Source organism: Neomonachus schauinslandi, chromosome 15, assembly GCF_002201575.2.
Source record: "Neomonachus schauinslandi chromosome 15, ASM220157v2, whole genome shotgun sequence".
Lineage (NCBI taxonomy): Eukaryota > Metazoa > Chordata > Mammalia > Carnivora > Phocidae > Neomonachus > Neomonachus schauinslandi.
The window spans coordinates 22,279,682-22,300,305 of NC_058417.1; the positions used below are offsets into that span (position 1 = coordinate 22,279,682).

A 20,624-nucleotide genomic window follows, 5' to 3' on the forward strand; every position below is an offset into this window, starting at 1 on the left:
CTTCGTAAATATAAAGATAAGGAATGCTAAACCCAAGCCATTCCATTCCTAGGTATAATCTCTAGAAACACTCTCATAAATGTGCCCAAAGAGACATGTGCACAGAAATTCAATGCTGTGGTGTTTAAAATGATGTAAAATTAGAAATAACCAAAGGTCCATTGATGGATCAATATATTATAGTATAGAAATACACTGGCATACTCAAAAACAGCTAAAATGAATGAATGGATAAATCTCAAAACCATATGTCAAGTAGGAAATAAAAGAAAAAGTACATACTTTCTCTACATTTTAAAAACCCAAAAAGAATAATTTTACATTGCTACAGGCATATGCATACATATGAAAAGGTTTTTTTTAAGTGTATGGGGATGATATATATCAAAGATCAAAGACTACCCCTAGGCAGTCTTTTTCTAGGGAGAAAGGGTAGGAAAAGCATACGATGGGGTGTGGGTGGGGAAGGGTGGCAATTTAACAACAAAGAAACTCTGAAGCAAACATGACAAAATGTTACTATTTGTTAAAGCTAGGTGGTTTGTATTTTTTTTTTGTCCTCTGGTATATTTAAAATATTTCATAATTTAAACATTTTATGTAGAAAAAAGTCTGACAGTATGCATGATATGCACATCTTAAAAGGCCTATCCTATAAAACAAGAACAGAAGCTAAAAAGGGAGATGTTTGTTTTCAATGGGAAAAAAATTTGAAAACAGAATTAAATAAATCACAGAACAGCCATACAATCAAATGTCATGTAACCACCCCCAAAAAATTATAGCTCAAAAGCATGGTTATTAACTTGGAAAGATGTTGACAACATATCAAGTCAGGGGGAAAATGGGTATAAAAGTATAGGTTTTCAACTAAGGCCAGAAATGGTTAAATAAACCTCCTTATGCACTAACAGGCCAAAGTTCCATTAAATGCACCTGCCTTATTTTAATCTCTTACCAACTTGCATCCATGGAAAGAAATTAACTACAAGCAGCCTAATGATAATAAAGAGTACAACAGATTAATTCCAGTGTTGCAAACAAGAAAGCTATTGCTATAATACTGATACAGAAGAGCTGCATTCAAAGCCAAAAACAATTATTTCCCAGGGCTGGTGCCAACACTGCCTCCCCCCCACCCCCCCACCCCCACATTCTAAATGAGACCTGCTCCATTTAACCACCTGGTCAGAGAGCTAGCACAGAAGTGTACATTTCTAATCATATATACCAAAGAGCCAGATAAAATATAATACATTATATGCGAAATAAACTGTCAGGTCTCAATGAAACCCAAAGTTATAATCACAAAGTAATGTCATATTTATAAGAGGAATGAGTGGTGGTAAGAAGTTAAACTGGAGACCGACTTGCATACTCAAAACCTGTGCTCTATATTTTATTCACTGAAAGTTGTCCAAAGGTCTAAGAATCCCAATAGATTCTATTTTATGAAAACAGCAGTAGCCTACTAAGGGAACACTGCTTCCCCTACTCACAACACTTCTGACACCAAATGTGTGTGGGGGTTCCGTATGCCAACTAATTCTCCAACTCTCCAGACAGCAAGTGGGTGTTCTACAATCTGACTACCTGGAGGCAGAGCAGACCCCACAGATGAAGGGCTGAGTCCCACAAGACTGCCCCACCAATTGCAAGTAGTGGGTACCCATGTTACTCACACTTCTATCCAACTGGGCTACAAATCAGGGGTTCCCATGGCCCCCTCCTCACGTTCAATCATTTGCTACAGCAGCTCACAGAACTCATGGAAACACATTTAGCAGCTTATTATAAAGGGCATTATAAAGGATAAAAATGAACAACCTAATGAAGACGTACATAGTGCGAGTCCAGAAGGTTCCCAGATATAGGAGTTTCTGTCCCAGGGGGGTTTGATTGGGCCAACTCTCCTGGCACATGGATGTGTTCACCAACCTGGAAGGTCAATGAATCCCATAGTTTAGAAATTTTTATGGAGGTTTCATCACATAGCCATGACTTATTAGTAACTCAACCTCCAGCCCCTCTACCTACCCTAGAGGTAGAGGGGTAGAGTGGGAGATGCAGGGAGAGGCTGAAAGTTCTAAACCTCTAACCACAAGGTTGGTTCCTCTGGCACCCAGGTGCCCTCCTAAGGGCCCATCAACAGTCACTAATTAGCATACAGAAAGACACTCATTAGTTCCGGAGATTCCAATAGTCCTAGAAGCTCTTATGGCTGGAAGCAGAAACTAAGACCAAATATTATAACCAAAAAAATGCTCCTATCACCCCTGTTACTCAGGAAACTACAAAAGTTTTAAAAGCTCATGCCAGGAACTGGGGATGAAAACCAAATAAATATTTATTATTTCATATTACACATACAATAAAGGATAGGAAGTTAGAACTCTTTTTCTCTTATACTTATCATTTAAGTAATCTCTACCCCCAATGTAGGGCTCAAACTCATGACCCCAAGATCAAGAGTCACATGCTCTTCCAACTGAGCCAACCAGGAGCTCCAAAGTTAGAACTCTTAAGGAAAAATATTTTGATTATTATTCCTTTACTGTGAAAGTACTTCTCATGTTCTTTATACCTTGATGAAGTATTATTGAGACTGCTAAGGCCAACAAATATAAACTGCTTTTATTGTGCAAAAATTAAGAATGGCTCAGGCTATATAATGGTAGTTGATGTAAATGCACTAAATCTCAGCTTCTGTAAGAGTTGATTTTGAACTCAATCATCCTTTAAGAGAAGACATACCAGCTCGCATAATTTCATCAACCAGGAGAATGTTGGTGGCAATCACCGTGCTGAAGAAAAAGATAACAGGGTGAGTAAAGCCTACCAACCCACTCTCATCTTTCCCCCCCAGCAATCTCCAGCTACTAAAAGTACTTTGTTCTTTAATGATGTTATATGAGATATTATGAGACGAAGCTATTGTAAATGCAAATATCACCCCTTGTATTATAATTTCAACTCCTCTGCTGATAAAAATTTGATTTTATATACCAGCAAATCTGAGCTCATTCTTAGCACATCATTTGCTTTTCCCTGCTATGCACATGGTACAATTTCAGTAAACTTCCTTCTTTCCCTTCCCCCTCAAATAAGCAGTAAGATAAACATTTCCTGTATCTCACACTGCTAGAATCAAAACGGAAAAAGGACTATAAAATGACAGAAGCTAGCGTTAGTAACTGGATACCATGCCTTTTCATACACTTAACCATTTTTCACAAGAGTGGCAAAAACAATAGACAAGTTTTAAAGTTACTGATTATGTCCCTAACAGTCTTTCTCTTTTTATTAATATGAATTTACCAAGAGTGAAGAAGTTGTTTTTTCACACAATAATTATCCCAAACTCCTGCATCTGCTGCTACCATGGGCTCACCTGCAAAGTAAAAACAAACTATTTTAACACTACAATCTTGATATATTCTGTTAATACTGGTTATATATTCTAACAGTGTTTAATATACCAGCAGAACTACTAGTGTCCAGGTCACAATGACCCCATGTTATCAAATCCAATCCAGGGGTCAGTTCTCAGGCCTTGTGGATCAGCAACACTTAACATGGCCTCCTGACTAGTCTTTCTTCACCTGTCTTCCAGGACACCACGCTCAGCCTCGTTTTTTCTCTTGCATTAGTGGCAACTTTTCTGTTGACTTTCCTGGTTCTTCCTCTTCTTCCCAGAGCTCTTAATTCTGGAGTAGCCAATGACTTAGTCCTGGGTTCTTTTCTTCTCTCTCTACACTCACTCCCCAGGTACCATCCGGTCTTATGGATATAAACCATATACACTCTGAAGACTCTTGTTTTTATCTCCAACCCAGAGCTCTTTCTTGAGCTCCAGACTCATACTTCCAACTGTCTATTTCACTTGAAAGTCTACAGACACTTTGAATTTAACTTGGCCAAACCTCAGCACTGACCTTCCCTCCATGACAAACTGCTCTACCCACAGTTCTCTGATGCAGTTAATGGCCATTCCAGTTGTTCAGTGGACTCCTCTCCACAGAATAGCCAGAGTGATCCTTTTAAACATAATTAGGCCATGTCACACCTCTGCCAAAAATTGCTCCCTGTTCCACTGCAGTAAAAGTCAAAGTCCTTGGATTGGCCCCCACACCCTGCATGATCTTTCTACTACCTCTCTCATCTCCTTCCTCCTCTTCAAAAGCTTCAGACACTGACTTTTCCACTGGCTGCTCCCTCTGCCCAGGATAGTCTTTCCTCAGTTCCCTAACATGGCTACTTCCTTACTTCCTTTGATTATTTTCTATAGACATATTCTCAATGAGGTCTACCCTGCCCACCTTTCTCTTTAAATTGCAACCCCCTGAATCATGGAACACTACATCTAAAACTAATGATGTTGGGGATTAACATAACAATAAAAAAATTCTAAAAAAAAAATTGCAACCCCCTCCCCGCACCTCATGCTAGCATTCACAGTCATCCTTATAGGGTTCCTTTATTTTTTCATAGAATTTATTACTCCTTAAATGTTCAGGGAACTTATCTGTTAAGGTTATTATTTACTGCCTATCCTTCCCTGTGATAATATAAGCTTAGAAGTTTCTTTGTGAATCTCAAGAGTCAAATAACAAACACTCAAAAACTATTTCCTAAAAGAATAAATATTTTCTTTTAAGAAGTTCAAAAGTAAAACTAAAAAATGAATGCAACAACCAGGAAATTAAAGAAGAATTTAAAAAATTCATGGAAACCAATGAAAATGAAAACACAACTGTTCAAAATCTTTGGGATACAGCAAAGGCAGTCCTAAGAGGAAAGTATATAGCAATACAAGCCTTTCTCAAGAAACAAGAAAGGTCTCGGGGCGCCTGGGTGGCTCAGTTGGTTAAGCGACTGCCTTCGGCTCAGGTCATGATCCTGGAGTCCCGGGATCGAGTCCCGCATCGGGCTCCCTGCTCAGCGGGGGGTCTGCTTCTCCCTCTGACCCTCTTCCCTCTCGTGCTCTCTGTCTCTCATTCTCTCTCTCTCTCAAATAAATAAATAAAATCTTAATAAAAAAAAAAAAAAAACAAAAAAAAAAAAAGAAACAAGAAAGGTCTCAAGTACACAACCTAACCCTATACCTAAAGGAGCTGGAGAAAGAACAGCAAATACAGCCTAAACCCAACAGGAGAAGAGAAATAATAAAGATCAGAGCAGAAATCAATGAAATAGAAATCAAAAGAACAGTAGAACAGATCAACGAAACTAGGAGCTGGTTCTTTGAAAGAATTAACAAGATTGATAAACCCCTGGCCAGACTTATCAAAAAGAAAAATGACCCAAATCAACAAAATCATGAATGAAAGAGGAGAGATCACAACCCACACCAAGGAAATACAAACAATTATAAGAACATATTATGACCAACTCTATGCCAACAAATTAGATAACCTGGAAGAAATGGATGCATTCCTAGAGATGTATCAACTACCAAAACTGAACCAGGAAGAAATAGAAAACCTGAACAGACCTATAACCACTAAGGAAATTGAAGCAGTCATCAAAAATCTCCCAACAAACAAAAGCCCAGGGCCAGATGGCTTCCCAGGGGAATTCTACCAAACATTTCAAGAAGAATTAATACCCATTCTTCTGAAACTGTTCCAAAAAATAGAAATGGAAGGAAAACTTCCAAACTCGTTTTATGAGGCCACCATTACCTTGATCCCCAAACCAGACAAAGACCCCATCAAAAAGGAGAATTACAGACCAATATCCTTGATGAACATGGATGCAAAAATTCTCCCCAAAATACTAGCCAATAGGATCCAACAGTACATTAAAAGGATTATTCACCACGACCAAGTGGGATTTATCCCTGGGCCGCAAGGTTGGTTCAACATTCGCAAATCAATCAATGTGATACAATACATTAACAGAAGAAAGAACAAGAATCATATGATCTTCTCAATAGATGCAGAAAAAGCATTTGACAAAGTACAGCATCCTTTCTTGATCAAAACTCTTCAGAGTATAAGGATAGAGGGTACATACCTCAAAATCATAAAAGCCATCTATGAAAAACCCACAGTGAATATCATTCTCAATGGGAAAAAACTGAGAGCTTTCCCCCTAAGGTCAGGAACGCAGCAGGGATGTCCACTATCACCACTGCTATTCAACATAGTACTAGAAGTCCTAGCCACAGCAATCAGACAACAAAAAGAAATCAAAGGCATCCAAATCGGCAAAGAAGAAGTCAAACTCTCACTCTTTGCAGATGATATGATACTTTATGTGGAAAACCCAAAAGACTCCACCCCAAAACTGCTAGAACTCATACAGGAATTCAGTCAAGTGGTATGATATAAAATCAATGCAAAGAAATCAGTGGCATTCCTATACACCAACAACAAGACAGAAGAAAGAAATTAAGGAGTCGATCCCATTTACAATTGCACCCAAAACCATCAGATACCTAGGAATAAATCTAACCAAAGAGGCAAAGGATCTGTACTCAGAAAACTATAAAATACTCATGAAAGAAATTGAGGAAGACACAAAGAAATGGAAAAACATTCCATGCCCATGGATTGGAAGAACAAATATTGTGAAGATGTCAATGCTACCTAGAGCAATCTACACATTCAATGCAATCCCCATCAAAATATCATCAACTTTTTTCAAAGAAATGGAACAAATAATCCTAAAATTTGTATGGAACCAGAAAAGACCCCGAATAGCCAGAAGAATGTTGAAAAAGAAAAGCAAAGCTAGCAGCATCACAATTCCGGATTTCCAGCTCTATTACAAAGCTGTCATCATCAAGACTGTATGGTACTGGCACAAAAACAGACACATCAATCAATGGAACAGAATAGAGAGCCCAGAAATGGACCCTCAACTCTATGGTCAACTCATCTTCAACAAAGCAGGAAAGAATGTCCAATGGAACAAAGACAGTCTCTTCAACAAATGGTGTTGGGAAAATTGGACAGCCACATGCAGAAGAATGAAACTGGACCATTTCCTTACACCACACACAAAAATAGACTCCAAATGCTTGAAAGACCTCAATATGAGAAAGGAGTCCATCAAAATCCTAAAGGAGAACACAGGCAGCAACCTCTTCGACCTCAGCCGCAGCAACTTCTTCCTAGAAACATTGCCAAAGGCAAGGGAAGCAAGGACAAAAATGAACTATTGGGACTTCATCAAGATAAAAAGCTTTGGCACAGCAAAAGAAACAGTCAACAAAACCAAAAGACAACCGACAGAATGGGAGAAGATATTTGCAAATGACATATCAGATAAAGGGCTAATATCCAAAATCTATAAAGAACTCCTTAAACTCAGCACCCAAAGAACAAAGAATCCAATCAAGAAATGGGCAGAAAACATGAACAGATATTTTTCCAAAGAAGACATCCAAATGGCCAACAGACACATGAAAAAGTGCTCAACATCGCTCAGCATCAGGGAAACCCAAATCAAAACCTCAATAAGATATCACCTCACACCAGTCAGAATGGCTAAAATTAACAAGTCAGGAAACGACAGATGTTGGCGGAGATGCGGAGAAAGGGGAACCCTCCTACACTGTTGGTGGGAATGCCAGCTGGTGCAGCCACTCTGGAAAACAGTATGGAGGTTCCTTAAAAATTTGAAAATAGAGCTACCCTACGATCCAGCAATTGCACTACTGGGTATTTACCCCAAAGATACAAATGTAGGGATCCGAAGGGGTACATGCACCCCAATGTTTATAGCAGCAATGTCCACAACAGCCAAACTGTGGAAAGAGCCAAGATGTCCATCGACAGATGAATGGATAAAGAAGATGTGGTATATATATATACAATGGAATATTATGCACATCAAAAGGAATGAGATCTTGCCATTTGCAACGACATGGATGGAACTGGAGGGTGTTACGCTGAGCGAAATAAGTCAATCAGAGAAAGACATGTATCATATGACCTCACTGATATGAGGAATTCTTAATCTCAGGAAACAAATTGAGGGTTGCTGGAGTGGTGGGGGGTGGGAGGGATGGGGTGGCTGGGTGATAGACACTGGGGAGGGTATGTGCTATGGTGAGCACTGTGAATTGTGCAAGACTGTTGAATCACAGATCTGTACCTCTGAAACAGATAATACAATATATGTTAAAAAAAAAAAGAAGAAGATAGCAGGAGGGAAGAATGAAGGGGGGGAAATCGGAGGGGGAGACGAACCATGAGAGATGATGGACTCTGAAAAACAAACTGAGGGTTCTAGAGGGGAGAGGGGTGGGAGGATGGGTTAGCCTGGTGATGGGTATTAAAGAGGGCACGTTCTGCATGGAGCACTGGGTGTTATACACAAACAATGAATCATGGAACACTACATAAAAAACTAATGATGTCATGTATGGTGATTAACATAACAATTAAAAAATTTTTTAAAAAAGAACTTCAGTAAAGAAAAAAAAAAGTTCAAAAGTAAATTAAAGGCACCCAAAATTTAAATATTAAAGTCACCCAAATCCCCACTCCCTTACTATAAGTTCTAGGTCACTGTAGTAAACCTTTCTTTACTGAGCAGCTAATTTTTCTTCACTTTCTTACCTGTATCCAAATCTATGCCAACAGGTTGTTTTGATTCTGAATGTTCAGCCTGAACTTTTACTAGCGTTTCCTGCAGGTCAAAACCAGAATTCTGAGCAAGAACCTTTAAGAATAAAAATAATAATAAATATATGTGTGAAATATCTTCACATACATATTTGAATATCAAATATAAAAAATAAGGCTCTTCTCTCTAGTCTTGTGAAAACATATTCGTAATACAGTAATCATCTCCTTTTGAAGAATTCCATTCTTAATCTAAATCAAATTATTATTTCATGTATCTAGCAGTTTTTATATTTACTTAAACATTTTCCCTATGTATATTACAGTAAATTCTGAGGACATTACAGTCCCCCATCCCCACCCCACTGTATTAATTTCCCTCCATGCAAAAGATTTCTTAAAAAATGGAAAGAGGGGCGGGCGCCTGACTGGCTCAGTCGGAAGAGCATGTGATTTGATCAAGGGTCATGAGTTCAAGCCCCACTCTGGGTGTAGAGATTACACAAATAAATAAATAAAAACTTTTTTAAAAATGGAAAATTAGGGGGCAACTGGGTGGCTGAGTCAGTTAAGCATCTGCCTTCGGCTCAGGTCATGATCCCAGGGTCCTGGGATCAAGTCCTACATCAGGCTCCTTGCTCAGCAGGGAGCCTCTTCTCCTTCTCCCTCTGCCCCTCTTCCCTGCTTGCGTGCTTACACTTGGGCTCTCACCTGCGCTCACTCGCTCTCTCTCTCTCATGTCCTCTCTCAAATAAGTAAAATCTTTAAAAAATAATTTAAAAAATGGAAAATCAGTAGAATGGTATTATTTCTTCTCGTCCCTTCAGCCACACATTTTCTAGCTTTTCCCAGGCACCTGTTAAAGGAACCCTACATATTTTCAGGATCTTTGCGTCCCTCATCAACATGAGGAGAGTCCTGACCTGTGGCAACAGGAATGGAGATAGCAGCACTCCAAACCAGGTTTATTTCCAAGTAGTACCAAACCAACAGCTGATAAGTAAAAAGGAACCACCACTGTATACCAGGCTTACCAGTTTGTGTCAACCACTGGATCATCACTTACTGACTTTGCTGTTTCAGGCAAAGAGAAAAATAGATCTCCAATTCTCAAAGATTCCATAAATTATGAATAATTTTAAAGCAATTAACAAAGAGACTTTGTTAGCACTGTTCTTAGTATTTTAATTCATGGTAATAACGTCTTTGACATGGTCTTCTGTGTTTCTAAGTGGTTCACAACCAGATTAAGGCAAACAACTACCATTCCTTTTAATGGTAGTTCTCTGTCCTTCTGTCGATACAGGGAACATCTGGTTTCTCTCCTTTTGTAGGTATTAAAATGAAAATGACAAAAGCACGCTCCTATTTGGCAGTGCCAAACAGCCTGAAGTTCTCGTTAACCACAATTTAAAGTGATGATAATACTTTGGATACCACCACCAAGATAAAATCTACCCCAAAGTCTAGTTAAATTTTAAGTTCTAAACTTTTTCATTATGATTAATCATGAACCATTTTTGAAGGAAATTTCCAGACTTACTTCAACTTTTGGTGCTCAGAGATAAGCAAAGGGGTAATTTAGTTATTTCATGGAACTCTGACAAGGATTCTGAGCTACTATCCAAAGGTTTCCCTGCTTTATCTGTAACATATCTTAAAACTGTGTGGGGAGGGCTCCTGGGTGGCTCAGTTGGTTAAGCGACTGCCTTCGGCTCAGGTCATGATCCTGGAGTCCCGGGATCGAGTCCCGCGTCGGGCTCCCTGCTCAGCGGGGGTCTGCTTCTCCCTCTGACCCTCTTCCCTCTCGTGCTCTCTGTCTCTCATTCTCTCTCTCAAATAAATAAATAAAATCTTTAAAAAAAAAAAAAACTGTGTGGGGAAATGCAAATAAAAACTGTCTTTCTACTCTGTTAGATAATGTGGACAATTTATAATCCAACACCCTTGTGTCCAGCCAGTGTTCTTTGGCCATTAGGATAGTTGTACCTTAGGAATAATGAGCAGGGCATCAGCAAAAGCTTGGACTCCAAGACGAGCTCTTCCTTTTATACTGTGCTTGTAATTAACAAGAGCTTCTGCTATTGCCACTTCAACTGCACCTGCTCCTGGAACCACACAGCCTATTGAAGGGAAAAGATTTGGCAAGGCATGCCAGATAGAACCACCAGAGAAAAAAGTACTTAGCTATTCAAGTGTGTTAAATTATACCGCCAACACCTAAAATATACTTAAATATATACAGAAATAAAGTAGGTTGCATAGTTCAGTGGTTACTCAGATGCCTTATGAAGCATCCTGAAGTTACACACCATTAAATAATTAGGCATGGTACAGACTGGCTATAAGCAGCTTATCTCATTGAAGAGTAGACATTTCTTCCACCTTCATCTTATTCCTTTATGACTACATTTATTTTTTTATTTTATTTTTTTTTAAAGATCTATTTATTTGACAGAGAGAGACACAGTGAGAGAGGGAACACAAGCAGGGAGAGTGGAAGAGGGAGAAGCAGGCTTCCCGCTGAGCAGGGAGCCCGATGCGGGGCTCAATCCCAGGACCCTGGGATCATGACCTGAGCCGAAGGCAGACACTTAACGACTGAGCCACCCAGGCGCCCCCCTTTATGACTTCATTTAAAAGGTAGTTACTTATAATTTTTGGGACAGGAAACTAATTGTAGCATCTGATTTGAAAAAAACTTTAGGCCAAGATAATGTGGCCACTGTTTTGGTATAGAATTCTTGGGACTTATTATAGTATCTGTTTTCTGTACTGAAGCAAAACCCAAACTGTTACCTGAGGAAAAAATATAGGTGTTCTTATTATTCTAAGGTAAAAGCTCTGGTTAAAAACATCAATTTTCAGAGCGCCTGGGTGGCTCAGTCATTAAGTGTCTGCCTTCGGCTCAGGTCATGGTCCCAGGGTCCTGGGATCGAGCCCCTCATTGGGCTCCCAGCTCAGCGGGAAGCCTGCTTCTCCCACTCCCTCTCCCCCTGCCTGTGTTCCCTCTCTCGCTGTTTCTCTGTCAAATAAATAAAAAATAAATAAATAAAATTTTTTAAAAAAACATCAATTTTCACAACAGGATATAACTTGGATACCTGCTGATATGGTTTTTATAAAGTTTATGACTCTCCTTTGAATCAACAAATTTGCTTTGGAATCACCTATCTTTAAAACAAAAACAACACAAAAAGAATCTCTCCTTTATCTCACATCATTTTTTAATTACTTGCCTTTTCCTCTGCTTCCCTGTACAACATAACTGCTCAAAAGAGTTGTCTACCCACAAGGTGATTGCATCCTTGCCTCCCATTCAGATTTTTAAAAAGTTCCTTGTGATATAACACTGTACGTTAATTATACCAGAATTAAAAAGTAATTTTAAAAAACTTTTTTAAGTTCGTTGTGAAATACTGAATATACACAGAATATTTACATATACAAGGTATAAAGAATAAATGCACAAATAAATGTACTCATGTACCTCCCACCCACCTTAAGAAACAGACCAGTAGCTGTAAAAACTTCCCTGATCCCATTCTGCAAAAACACATCCAAATCTGTGGGATGTTACTAAAGCAATACCTAAAAAGAAACTTATATCACTAAACACCTACATTAGAAAAGAAGAAAGGTCTCAAACTAATGACTTCAACTTCCACCTTAAGAACTAGAAAAGAGCAAGTGATACCTAATGTAATAATGAAAGAAAATAATAAAAATTGGATCAGTAATCAATGAAATAAACATGAACAATGTTAAAAAATAGAATGAAAGTCAGAAATTAAAAAGGTAATTATCACTATAGATACTGCAGACATTAAAAGTATAATAGTAAGGGAATATTATGAACAACTTTATGCTAATAAATTTGAAAACTTAGATCAGGGATTAGCAAACTTTCTGCAGAAGACCAGATTTAAGTATTTTAGGCTCCGTGGGCCATACCATCTCCTTTGTAACTCTTCAACCCTGCCATTGTAGCACAAAAAGAGCCACAGGCAATACATAAATGAATGGGTATAGCTGTATCCCCATAAACTTCATTTATCAAAAACAGGCAGCAAACAGGATTTAGCTCATGGGCAGCAGTTTGATGTTCTCAGCAGATGAAACAGACAAATTTCTTGAAAGACACAAACTCAAAAAAAAAAAAAAAAAGATAACCTGAATAGCCCCGTATCTATTAAAAAGATTGATTATAGCTTAAATTTCTCCCATGAAGAAAACTGCAAGCCCAGATGGCTTTACTGGCGAATTCCACCAAACAGTAAAGAAAGAAGTAATACCAATTCTACACAACAATTCAACACTTTCAGAAAATTTAAGGGACAGAATGTTTTCTAACTCATTCTATGAGGTCAGCATTATTCTAACCGAAAAAAAAAAAAAACAGATAAAGGCATTATAAGCAAAAAATATATAAATACCCCTTATTTTAGCAAATCAAGTCCAACAATATACAGAAAGGACAATACACATAGCAGCATTACTCACAGTAGCCAAAAGGTGAAGCGATCTAAGTTTCCATCAATGGATAAAAGGATAAATAACAGATTATATATACATACAATGCAATGTTATTCAGCCTTAAAAAGCAGGGACATGGGCGCCTGGGTGGCTCAGTTGTTAAGCATCTGCCTTCGGCTCAGGTCATGATCCCAGGGTCCTGGAATCGAGTCCTGCATCGGGCTCCCTGCTCGACAGGAAGCCTGCTTCTCCCTCTCCCACTCCCCCTGCTTGTGTTCCCTCTCTCGCTGTCTCTGTCAAATAAATAAATAAAATCTTTAAAAAAAAAAAAAAAAAGCAAGGACATTCTGACATATGCCACAACATGGATGAACCCTGAAAGACATTATGCTAAGTGAAATAAGCCAATCACAAAAAGACAAATACTGGATGATTCCACTCAAACAAGGTACATAGAATAGTCAATTTCACAGAGACCGTAAGTGAATAGTGGTTTCCGGGCGATGGGAGGAGAGAGGAATGGAGAGTTATTGTTTAATGGCTATAGAGTTTCAGTACTGTAAGATGAAAAATGTTCTGGGTGCCTGGGTGGCTCAGTTGGTTAAGCGACTGCCTTCGGCTCAGGTCATGATCCTGGAGCCCCTGGATCGAGTCCCGCATCAGGCTCCCTGCTCGGCAGGGAGTCTGCTTCTCCCTCTGACCCTACCCCCTCTCATGTGCTCTCTCTCTCATTCTCTCTCTCTCAAACAAATAAATAAAATCTTAAAAAAAAAAAAAAAAGATGAAAAATGTTCTATTGATGGATGATGGTGACGGGTGCACAACAATGTGAAAGAATGTAACTTAATGCCACTGAATTATAACACTTAAAAATGATTAAAATGACAAATTGTATATGTGTGTGTGTGTGTATATATATATATATATATATATATATACACATAGCCACAATTTTATAAAAACTGTAATCTATTTTTAAAGAGGATAATATATCATAAGTAGGGTTTATCCCAAGAATGTAAGGTTGGCTGAACATTTGAAAATCAATGTAATTTACCACATTAATAATCTAACAGAGAAGAAACATATAATCACCTCAATAGATCACCAGAAAAGCAACTGGTAAAATCCAGCATCAGTCGTGATAAAAACTCTCAGTAAGAGAAGAGAACTTCCTCAATCTGACAGACGACTTCTAGAAAAATCTACAGCCAAATATCATACATAATAGAGAAAGGCTAAATGTTGTCCCCCTATGATCAGGAGCAAGGAAAGGATGCCCAATCTTACCATTTTTTCAACAATGTATTGAAGTTTCTAACCCATGAAATAAAAAGAAAAAAGAAATAAAAAGTTATCCAGGGGCGCCTGGGTGGCTCAGTCGTTAAGCGTCTGCCTTTGGCTCAGGTCATGATCCCAGCGTCCTGGGATCGAGTCCCACATCAGGCTCCCTGCTCGGCGGGAAGCCTGCTTCTCCCTCTCCCACTCCTCCTGCTTGTGTTCCCTCTCTCGCTGTTTCTCTCTCTGTCAAGTAAATAAACAAAATCTTTAAAAAAAAAAAAAAAAGCTATCCAGATTGGAAAGGAAGAAGTAAAATTGTCTTTATTAGCAGACAACATGATCATTTATATAGACAATTCAATGAAATCTATAAAAAAGCTACTAGAATAGGTGAGTTTAACAAGGTTACAGAATTAAAGATCAATATACAAAAATCAACTGTATTTCTATGTCTTAACAACAACCAGAAATTGAAATTTTATTTTTTTAAAGATTTTATTTATTTATTTGACAGAGAGAGAGAGATCACAAGTAGGCAGAGAAGCAGGCAGAGAGAGAGAGTGGGAAGCAGGCTCCCTGCTGAGGAGAGAGCCCGATGCGGGGCTCAATCCCAGGACCCTGATATCATGACCTGAGCCAAAGGCAGACGCTTAACTGATTAAGCTACCCAGGCGCCCTAGAAATTGAAATTTTAAAAACATCATGTATAATAGGACCAAAATTCATGAACTACATAAATCTGAAAAAAGATATGCCACTAAAAATTATAAAATATTGAAGTAAAATATATACATGTATATATATATATACATATATATATACATATATATATAGCTGAGATTGAGTCAAGAAGGCTCAAATAAATAAAAACACCATGACTCAATATTAAGATATCAATTATTCCCAGAATGTTCTACAGATTCAGTGAAATTCCAACCAAAATCTCAAGTCTTTTTGGTAGAAATTGACAAGCTGCTTCTAAAATTCACATGAAAATGCAGAAAAGATTTTAAATAACCAAAATAACTTGAAAAAGAGCAAAATGAGAGGATTAACACTGCTGATTTCAAGACTTATCATAAAGTTACAATAATCAGGATAATATATTAACATTGAGATAGACAGATCAATGGAACAGAATAAGAACCCAGAAATAGAACCACACAATCATGGACAATTGATTTTCAGTGAAAAGTTTCAATGGCAACTTAACTCCCTGGTTAAAGAAGAATCTTTTCAACAAATGTAGCCGGAACAATTTGATCAAAGAATATTAAGGTATACCTTAGGTGTATACCTAAGAGTTGATTTGCTGGGTCATGTAATAACTCTTGTGTTTTAACTTGTTAAGGAACTCCCTACTGTTTTCCAGCAGTTCCCACCAGCAATGCTGACAGCTCCAATTTCTCCATATCCTTGCCAACATTTACTATTGTCCCGCTTTTTGATTTATAGCCATCATAACAGTTGTGAAATGGTATCTATGGTTTTAATTTTCATTTTCCTAATGACTAATTATGTTGAGGATCTTTTCATGTGCTTATTATTCTTTTTTTTTTTTTAAGATTTTATTTATTTATTTGAGAGAGAGAGAGAGAGAGAGCACATGAGACGGGGGGAGGGTCAGAGAGAGAAGCAGACTCCCTGCTGAGCAGGGAGCCTGATGCGGGACTGGATCCCGGGACTCCAGGATCATGACCTGAGCCGAAGGCAGTCGCTTAACCAACTGAGCCACCCAGGCGCCCTTATTATTCTTTTTTTTAAAGATTATTTATTTATTTATTTATTTAACAGAGAGAGACACAGTGAGAGAGGGAACACAAGCAGGGGGAGTGGGAGAGGGAAAAGCAGGCTTCCAGCCAAGCAGGGAGCCCGATGCGAGGCTCAATCCCAGGACCCTGGGATCATGACCTAAGCTGAAGGCAGACTCTTAACAACTGAGCCACCCAGGCGCCCCTATTATTCTATTTTAAATGTGTGTTTTTATTGAATTACCTACTCCAACTCCTTTTAGAAGGAAGTTGGTTTATAAATTATCAATAAATAATACATGCTAATATTCTTTCCTAATCTTTCTTAAAATTACACTGCACCTAAAGTAACGGAATGAGTTCTAAGCTGTAAAGTCTTTTCGTGGTTTTAAAAACAAATTTCTTTTTTTTTCTCTCTCTCTTTTTTAAGTAGGCTCCACACCCAGCATGGAGCCCAACTTGGGCCTGAACTCACAACCCTCAGATTGAGACCTGAGCTGAGTTCAAGAGTCAGACGCTTAACTGACTGAGCCACCCAGGAACCCCAATGGTTTTAAAAATAAATTTCTAAAAATTAAAAAATGATACTATAGCATTAAATTACGTGCTTTTTCATTTCATAAACAGATGTTAATTAAAAGGGCAGCATACTGGGGCACCTGGGTGGCTCAGTCGAGTAAGCATCTGACTTCACCTCAGTCCTGGGATCAAGCTCCGAGTCAGGCTCCCTGCTCAGCTTACAAGTCTGCTTGTCCCTCTCCTCCTTCTGCTCCTTCCCCCACTTGTTCTCACACACTCTCTCTCAAATAAATAAATAAATAAATAAAATCTAAACAAAAAATAAGTGTAGCATACTTATTAAGAATATTCCATGGAAAAATCTTCACAATCTAAACTATAAATTATCCAAAATGAAGTGAGAGAATAATAATCATCCATATCTTTTAAAATACTATATATATTTATGATAGATTTATTACTACTTTAAAAATACATAAGGTTCATGTCCATCACAACAAAGAGCCTACCATCTTCAATGGCATTTTTGATGGCACGAAGTCCATCCCTGATAGCGTCCTTGATTTGTGTGAGAGTATGCTTATTCGGTCCTTTAACCAACAAGGTGACAGAACGAGGGTTAACACAGGCCTCGATAAAAGTGAACTTTTCTTCACCCTAGAGGATAATCCAAGAAAATACAACTCTAATACTTAATGTTACTATGAAATGAAGACCCAGCTTATAATATTAGAATCCAATCTTCATGTGAATTTTTCTTATCAAACATAACTAAATATGTGTTAAAAGCAGTTAAGTTGGGGCGCCTGGGTGGCTCAGTCGTTAAGCGTCTGCCTTCGGCTCAGGTCATGGTCCCAGGGTCCTGGGATCGAGCCCCACATCGGGCTCCCTGCTCAGCGGGAAGCCTGCTTCTCCCTCTCCCACTCCCCCTGCTTGTGTTCCTTCTCTCGCTGTATCTCTCTCTGTCAAATAAATAAATAAAATCTTAAAAAAAAAAAAAAAAGCAGTTAAGTTATATTTGAACTCTCAACAAACATTCAGATAAATAAATTGTAAAATCTGTCCTGGGGATTATTCAGACATCAAAAGGTAAAAGCCTGAATTAAAAGATTTAGTATTAAAAAAAAAAAAGGTTTACTCTTCACTTTATAACCCCTGCCCACAGAGATACTCACTAATGTACACTCATGTACAAGACCAGCATGTCCCAAGCAATCTACATTAAGGTCTTCAAGAGAATTCACAGCCATTCCACCACAAGCAAGAGAGAGTCTGAAATGACATATGTCACCATAGCTTTTGTTACAGAAAGCACTAAAGACTTAATTTCTTAAAGGGGAAAAGATACCTAACATAGAAGACTGCATTGTCCCTGTGTTGTATTGTTTGTTTTGTTTTGTTTTGTTTTTTATTTGAGAGAGAGAGAGAGAGTGAGAGAGAGCATGAGAGGAGAGAGGGTCAGAGGGAGAAGCAGACTCCCCACTGAACAGGGAGCCAGATGCAGGACTCAATCCAGGGACTCCGGGATCATGACCTGAGCTGAAGGCAGTCGCTTAACTGACTGAGCCACCTAGGCGCCCTGTGTTGTATTGTTTTTAAAATCTGTTTTAAGAAGGGGCGCCTGGGTGGCTCAGTCGGTTAAGCAGCTGCCTTCAGTTCAGGTCATGATCCCAGGTCCTGGGATTGAGTCCCATATCGGGCTCCCTGCTCAGTGGGGAGTCTGCTTCTCCCTCTGCCCCTCCCCACTGCTCATGCTCTCTCTATCTCAAATAAATAAATAAAATCTTAAAAAAAAAAAATCCTGAGTGCTCTGCCCATTCATCCTTTAAAAAAAATGCTTTACGATAAAAACCTTCTTTGTACTTCAACAAAGTTCTGAGGTAGGTTAACAGTCTTGATTTTTGATACTTCCATTATTTATTGAAATTAAAAACAACATTTGGAATCTGTATGCTATTTTGCTCAACAATGTTTACATACAAGCTAAAAGGAATACCATGGGATCATTTCAATTTAATCTGTTAAAAAACCGGATACATAATAATCGGCAAGCTCACCTTTCCATATTTCTTCTTTTTGCTCTGCGAAGAGCTACTATGCCATGTTTTGCAAGAGCATCTAAGGAAAATGGATCAATTCCCTAAAATCAAATTAGCATAAAAGTTATAAGCACATCTTAAGCCAGTAGTTCTCAAACTCTGATATCAGCACTGCTTCACATTCTTAAAAATTATTAAGAACCCAAAAAAGCTTTTGTTTATCTGACCTGTATCTATAATATTTGTCATATTATAAATTAAAATTGAGAAATTTTTAAAATATAATCCATTCAAAATAATAAACCCATTTTATGTTAACATAAATAACATCTTTTTTCTTAAGATTTTATTTATTTATTTGACATAGAGAGACACAGCAAGAGAGGGAACACAAGCAGGGGGAGTGGGAGAGGGAGAAGCAGGCTTCCTGCGGAGCAAGAAGCCCAACGCGGGGCTCCATCCCAGGACCCTGGGATCATGACCTGAGCCGAAGGCAGACGCTTAACAACTAAGCCACCCAGGCGCCCCCTTAAATAATATCTTTTAAGTGAAAATTTACTATACCTTCCTAAACAAAAAAATGTATAGCTTAAAGTAATGGTACTGTTTCACATTTCTGATATCTTTTTAATGTCTGTCTTAATTGAAGACATCTAGATTCTCATACCTGCTTCTGCATTCAATTTGGTGTGATACGTTGTTGGGTTAAAGTATATTAAAACTTGGACTCAAACAAATATGTATTGGAAAATGGATGAATATTTTAATAGTATTTTCAGATAAATGTGGATATCCTTCTTTGATACTATATCAAAACTGAATAAATGATAGTTTCTTAAAGGTTAGTGTCAATGTGAAATATAGAACCTATCAATAAACTTTTCATACTCTTTCATATTAAAATCCATTTGCCTATCTTACACTCTGAATGTATTATTTACCCATGCATGACTTTGTTAAATCATACATTTTTTTTAGTCATTTAGAAAACAGTGGTTCACTATGTTAAGCAGAGCTTCCCAATGTAGATACATTTCATGGGTATACAATATCAAAAATATCACATTTACGGGGCACCTGGGTGGCTCAGTTGGTTAAGCAACTGCCTTCGGCTCAGGTCATGATCCTGGAGTCCCGGGATCGAGTCCCGCATCGGGCTCCCTGCTCGGCGGGGAGTCTGCTTCTCCCTCTGATCCTCCCCCTCTCATGCTCTCTGTCTCCCATTCTCTCTCTCAGATAAATAAATAAAATCTTTAAAAAATATATATATATCACATTTGCTAATATCATCACTAATATTATCAGAAAAGTCCCTTAAGCATTAGAAAGTGGTCAAGTTCACAGCAGCAGATACAAGTTTTCCAAAATTTTAATTTTGGCTTGAAAGCTCAAATTTATTGGCAACAAATACTGTCAGTTGTTTTCCTTGGAAGTGACAGAACCGCTTCTTCCTTTTTGAGAAAAGCCTGCCAAATACCCATGTCTAAATAATTTTCTGTCAGTTCTTCTTCTTTTTTTTTTAAAGTAATCTCTTTGCCCAAAATGGGGCTTGTACTCACAACCCCAAGATCAAGAGTTACATGCTCTACTGAATGAGCCAGCCAGGCACCCCTGCCAGTTATTCTTTAAAGTAAAAATGGCAGTTCATGAAAAAAGTGGCTAGTTCAGTTTGCAACTCAATTATACAAGAATTTTCCCTCAAGACAACCATATTTAAAAAAAAATTTTTTTGAGTGATCGTGAGTGGGGGGGGCGGTGCATGGGGGCCAGGGGGGTGGGCACTGGGGTGGGCAGAGGGAGAGGAAAGAGAGAATCCCAAGCAGACTCCATGTTCAGCTCAGCACAGAGCCTGACATGGGGCTCGATCTCACAACCATGAGATCATGATCTGAGCCAAAAACAAGAGTGGGACGCTTAACAAACTGAGCTACCCAGATGCCCCCAAGACAACCATATTTTGATATGTAGATTTCACACTC

General features: G+C 38.4%; 1 protein-coding gene across 2 annotated transcripts in view; it reads right to left on the bottom strand.

The window, feature by feature from the left end:
* Positions 1-2,731: 2,731 nt before the first annotated feature.
* CCT6B (chaperonin containing TCP1 subunit 6B) overlaps positions 2,732-20,624 on the bottom strand; it is a 32,871-nt gene continuing 14,978 nt past the window's right edge. For both annotated transcript variants that reach the window (XM_021704283.1, XM_021704282.1), the window contains 7 exons: positions 18,664-18,746; positions 17,782-17,878; positions 17,116-17,263; positions 10,569-10,702; positions 8,574-8,676; positions 3,319-3,391; positions 2,732-2,804 (listed from right to left, as the gene is read on the bottom strand). In XM_021704283.1, the coding sequence (XP_021559958.1) occupies positions 2,732-2,804; positions 3,319-3,391; positions 8,574-8,676; positions 10,569-10,702; positions 17,116-17,263; positions 17,782-17,878; positions 18,664-18,746 (711 nt within the window). The remainder of the gene's footprint in view (positions 2,805-3,318; positions 3,392-8,573; positions 8,677-10,568; positions 10,703-17,115; positions 17,264-17,781; positions 17,879-18,663; positions 18,747-20,624) is intronic.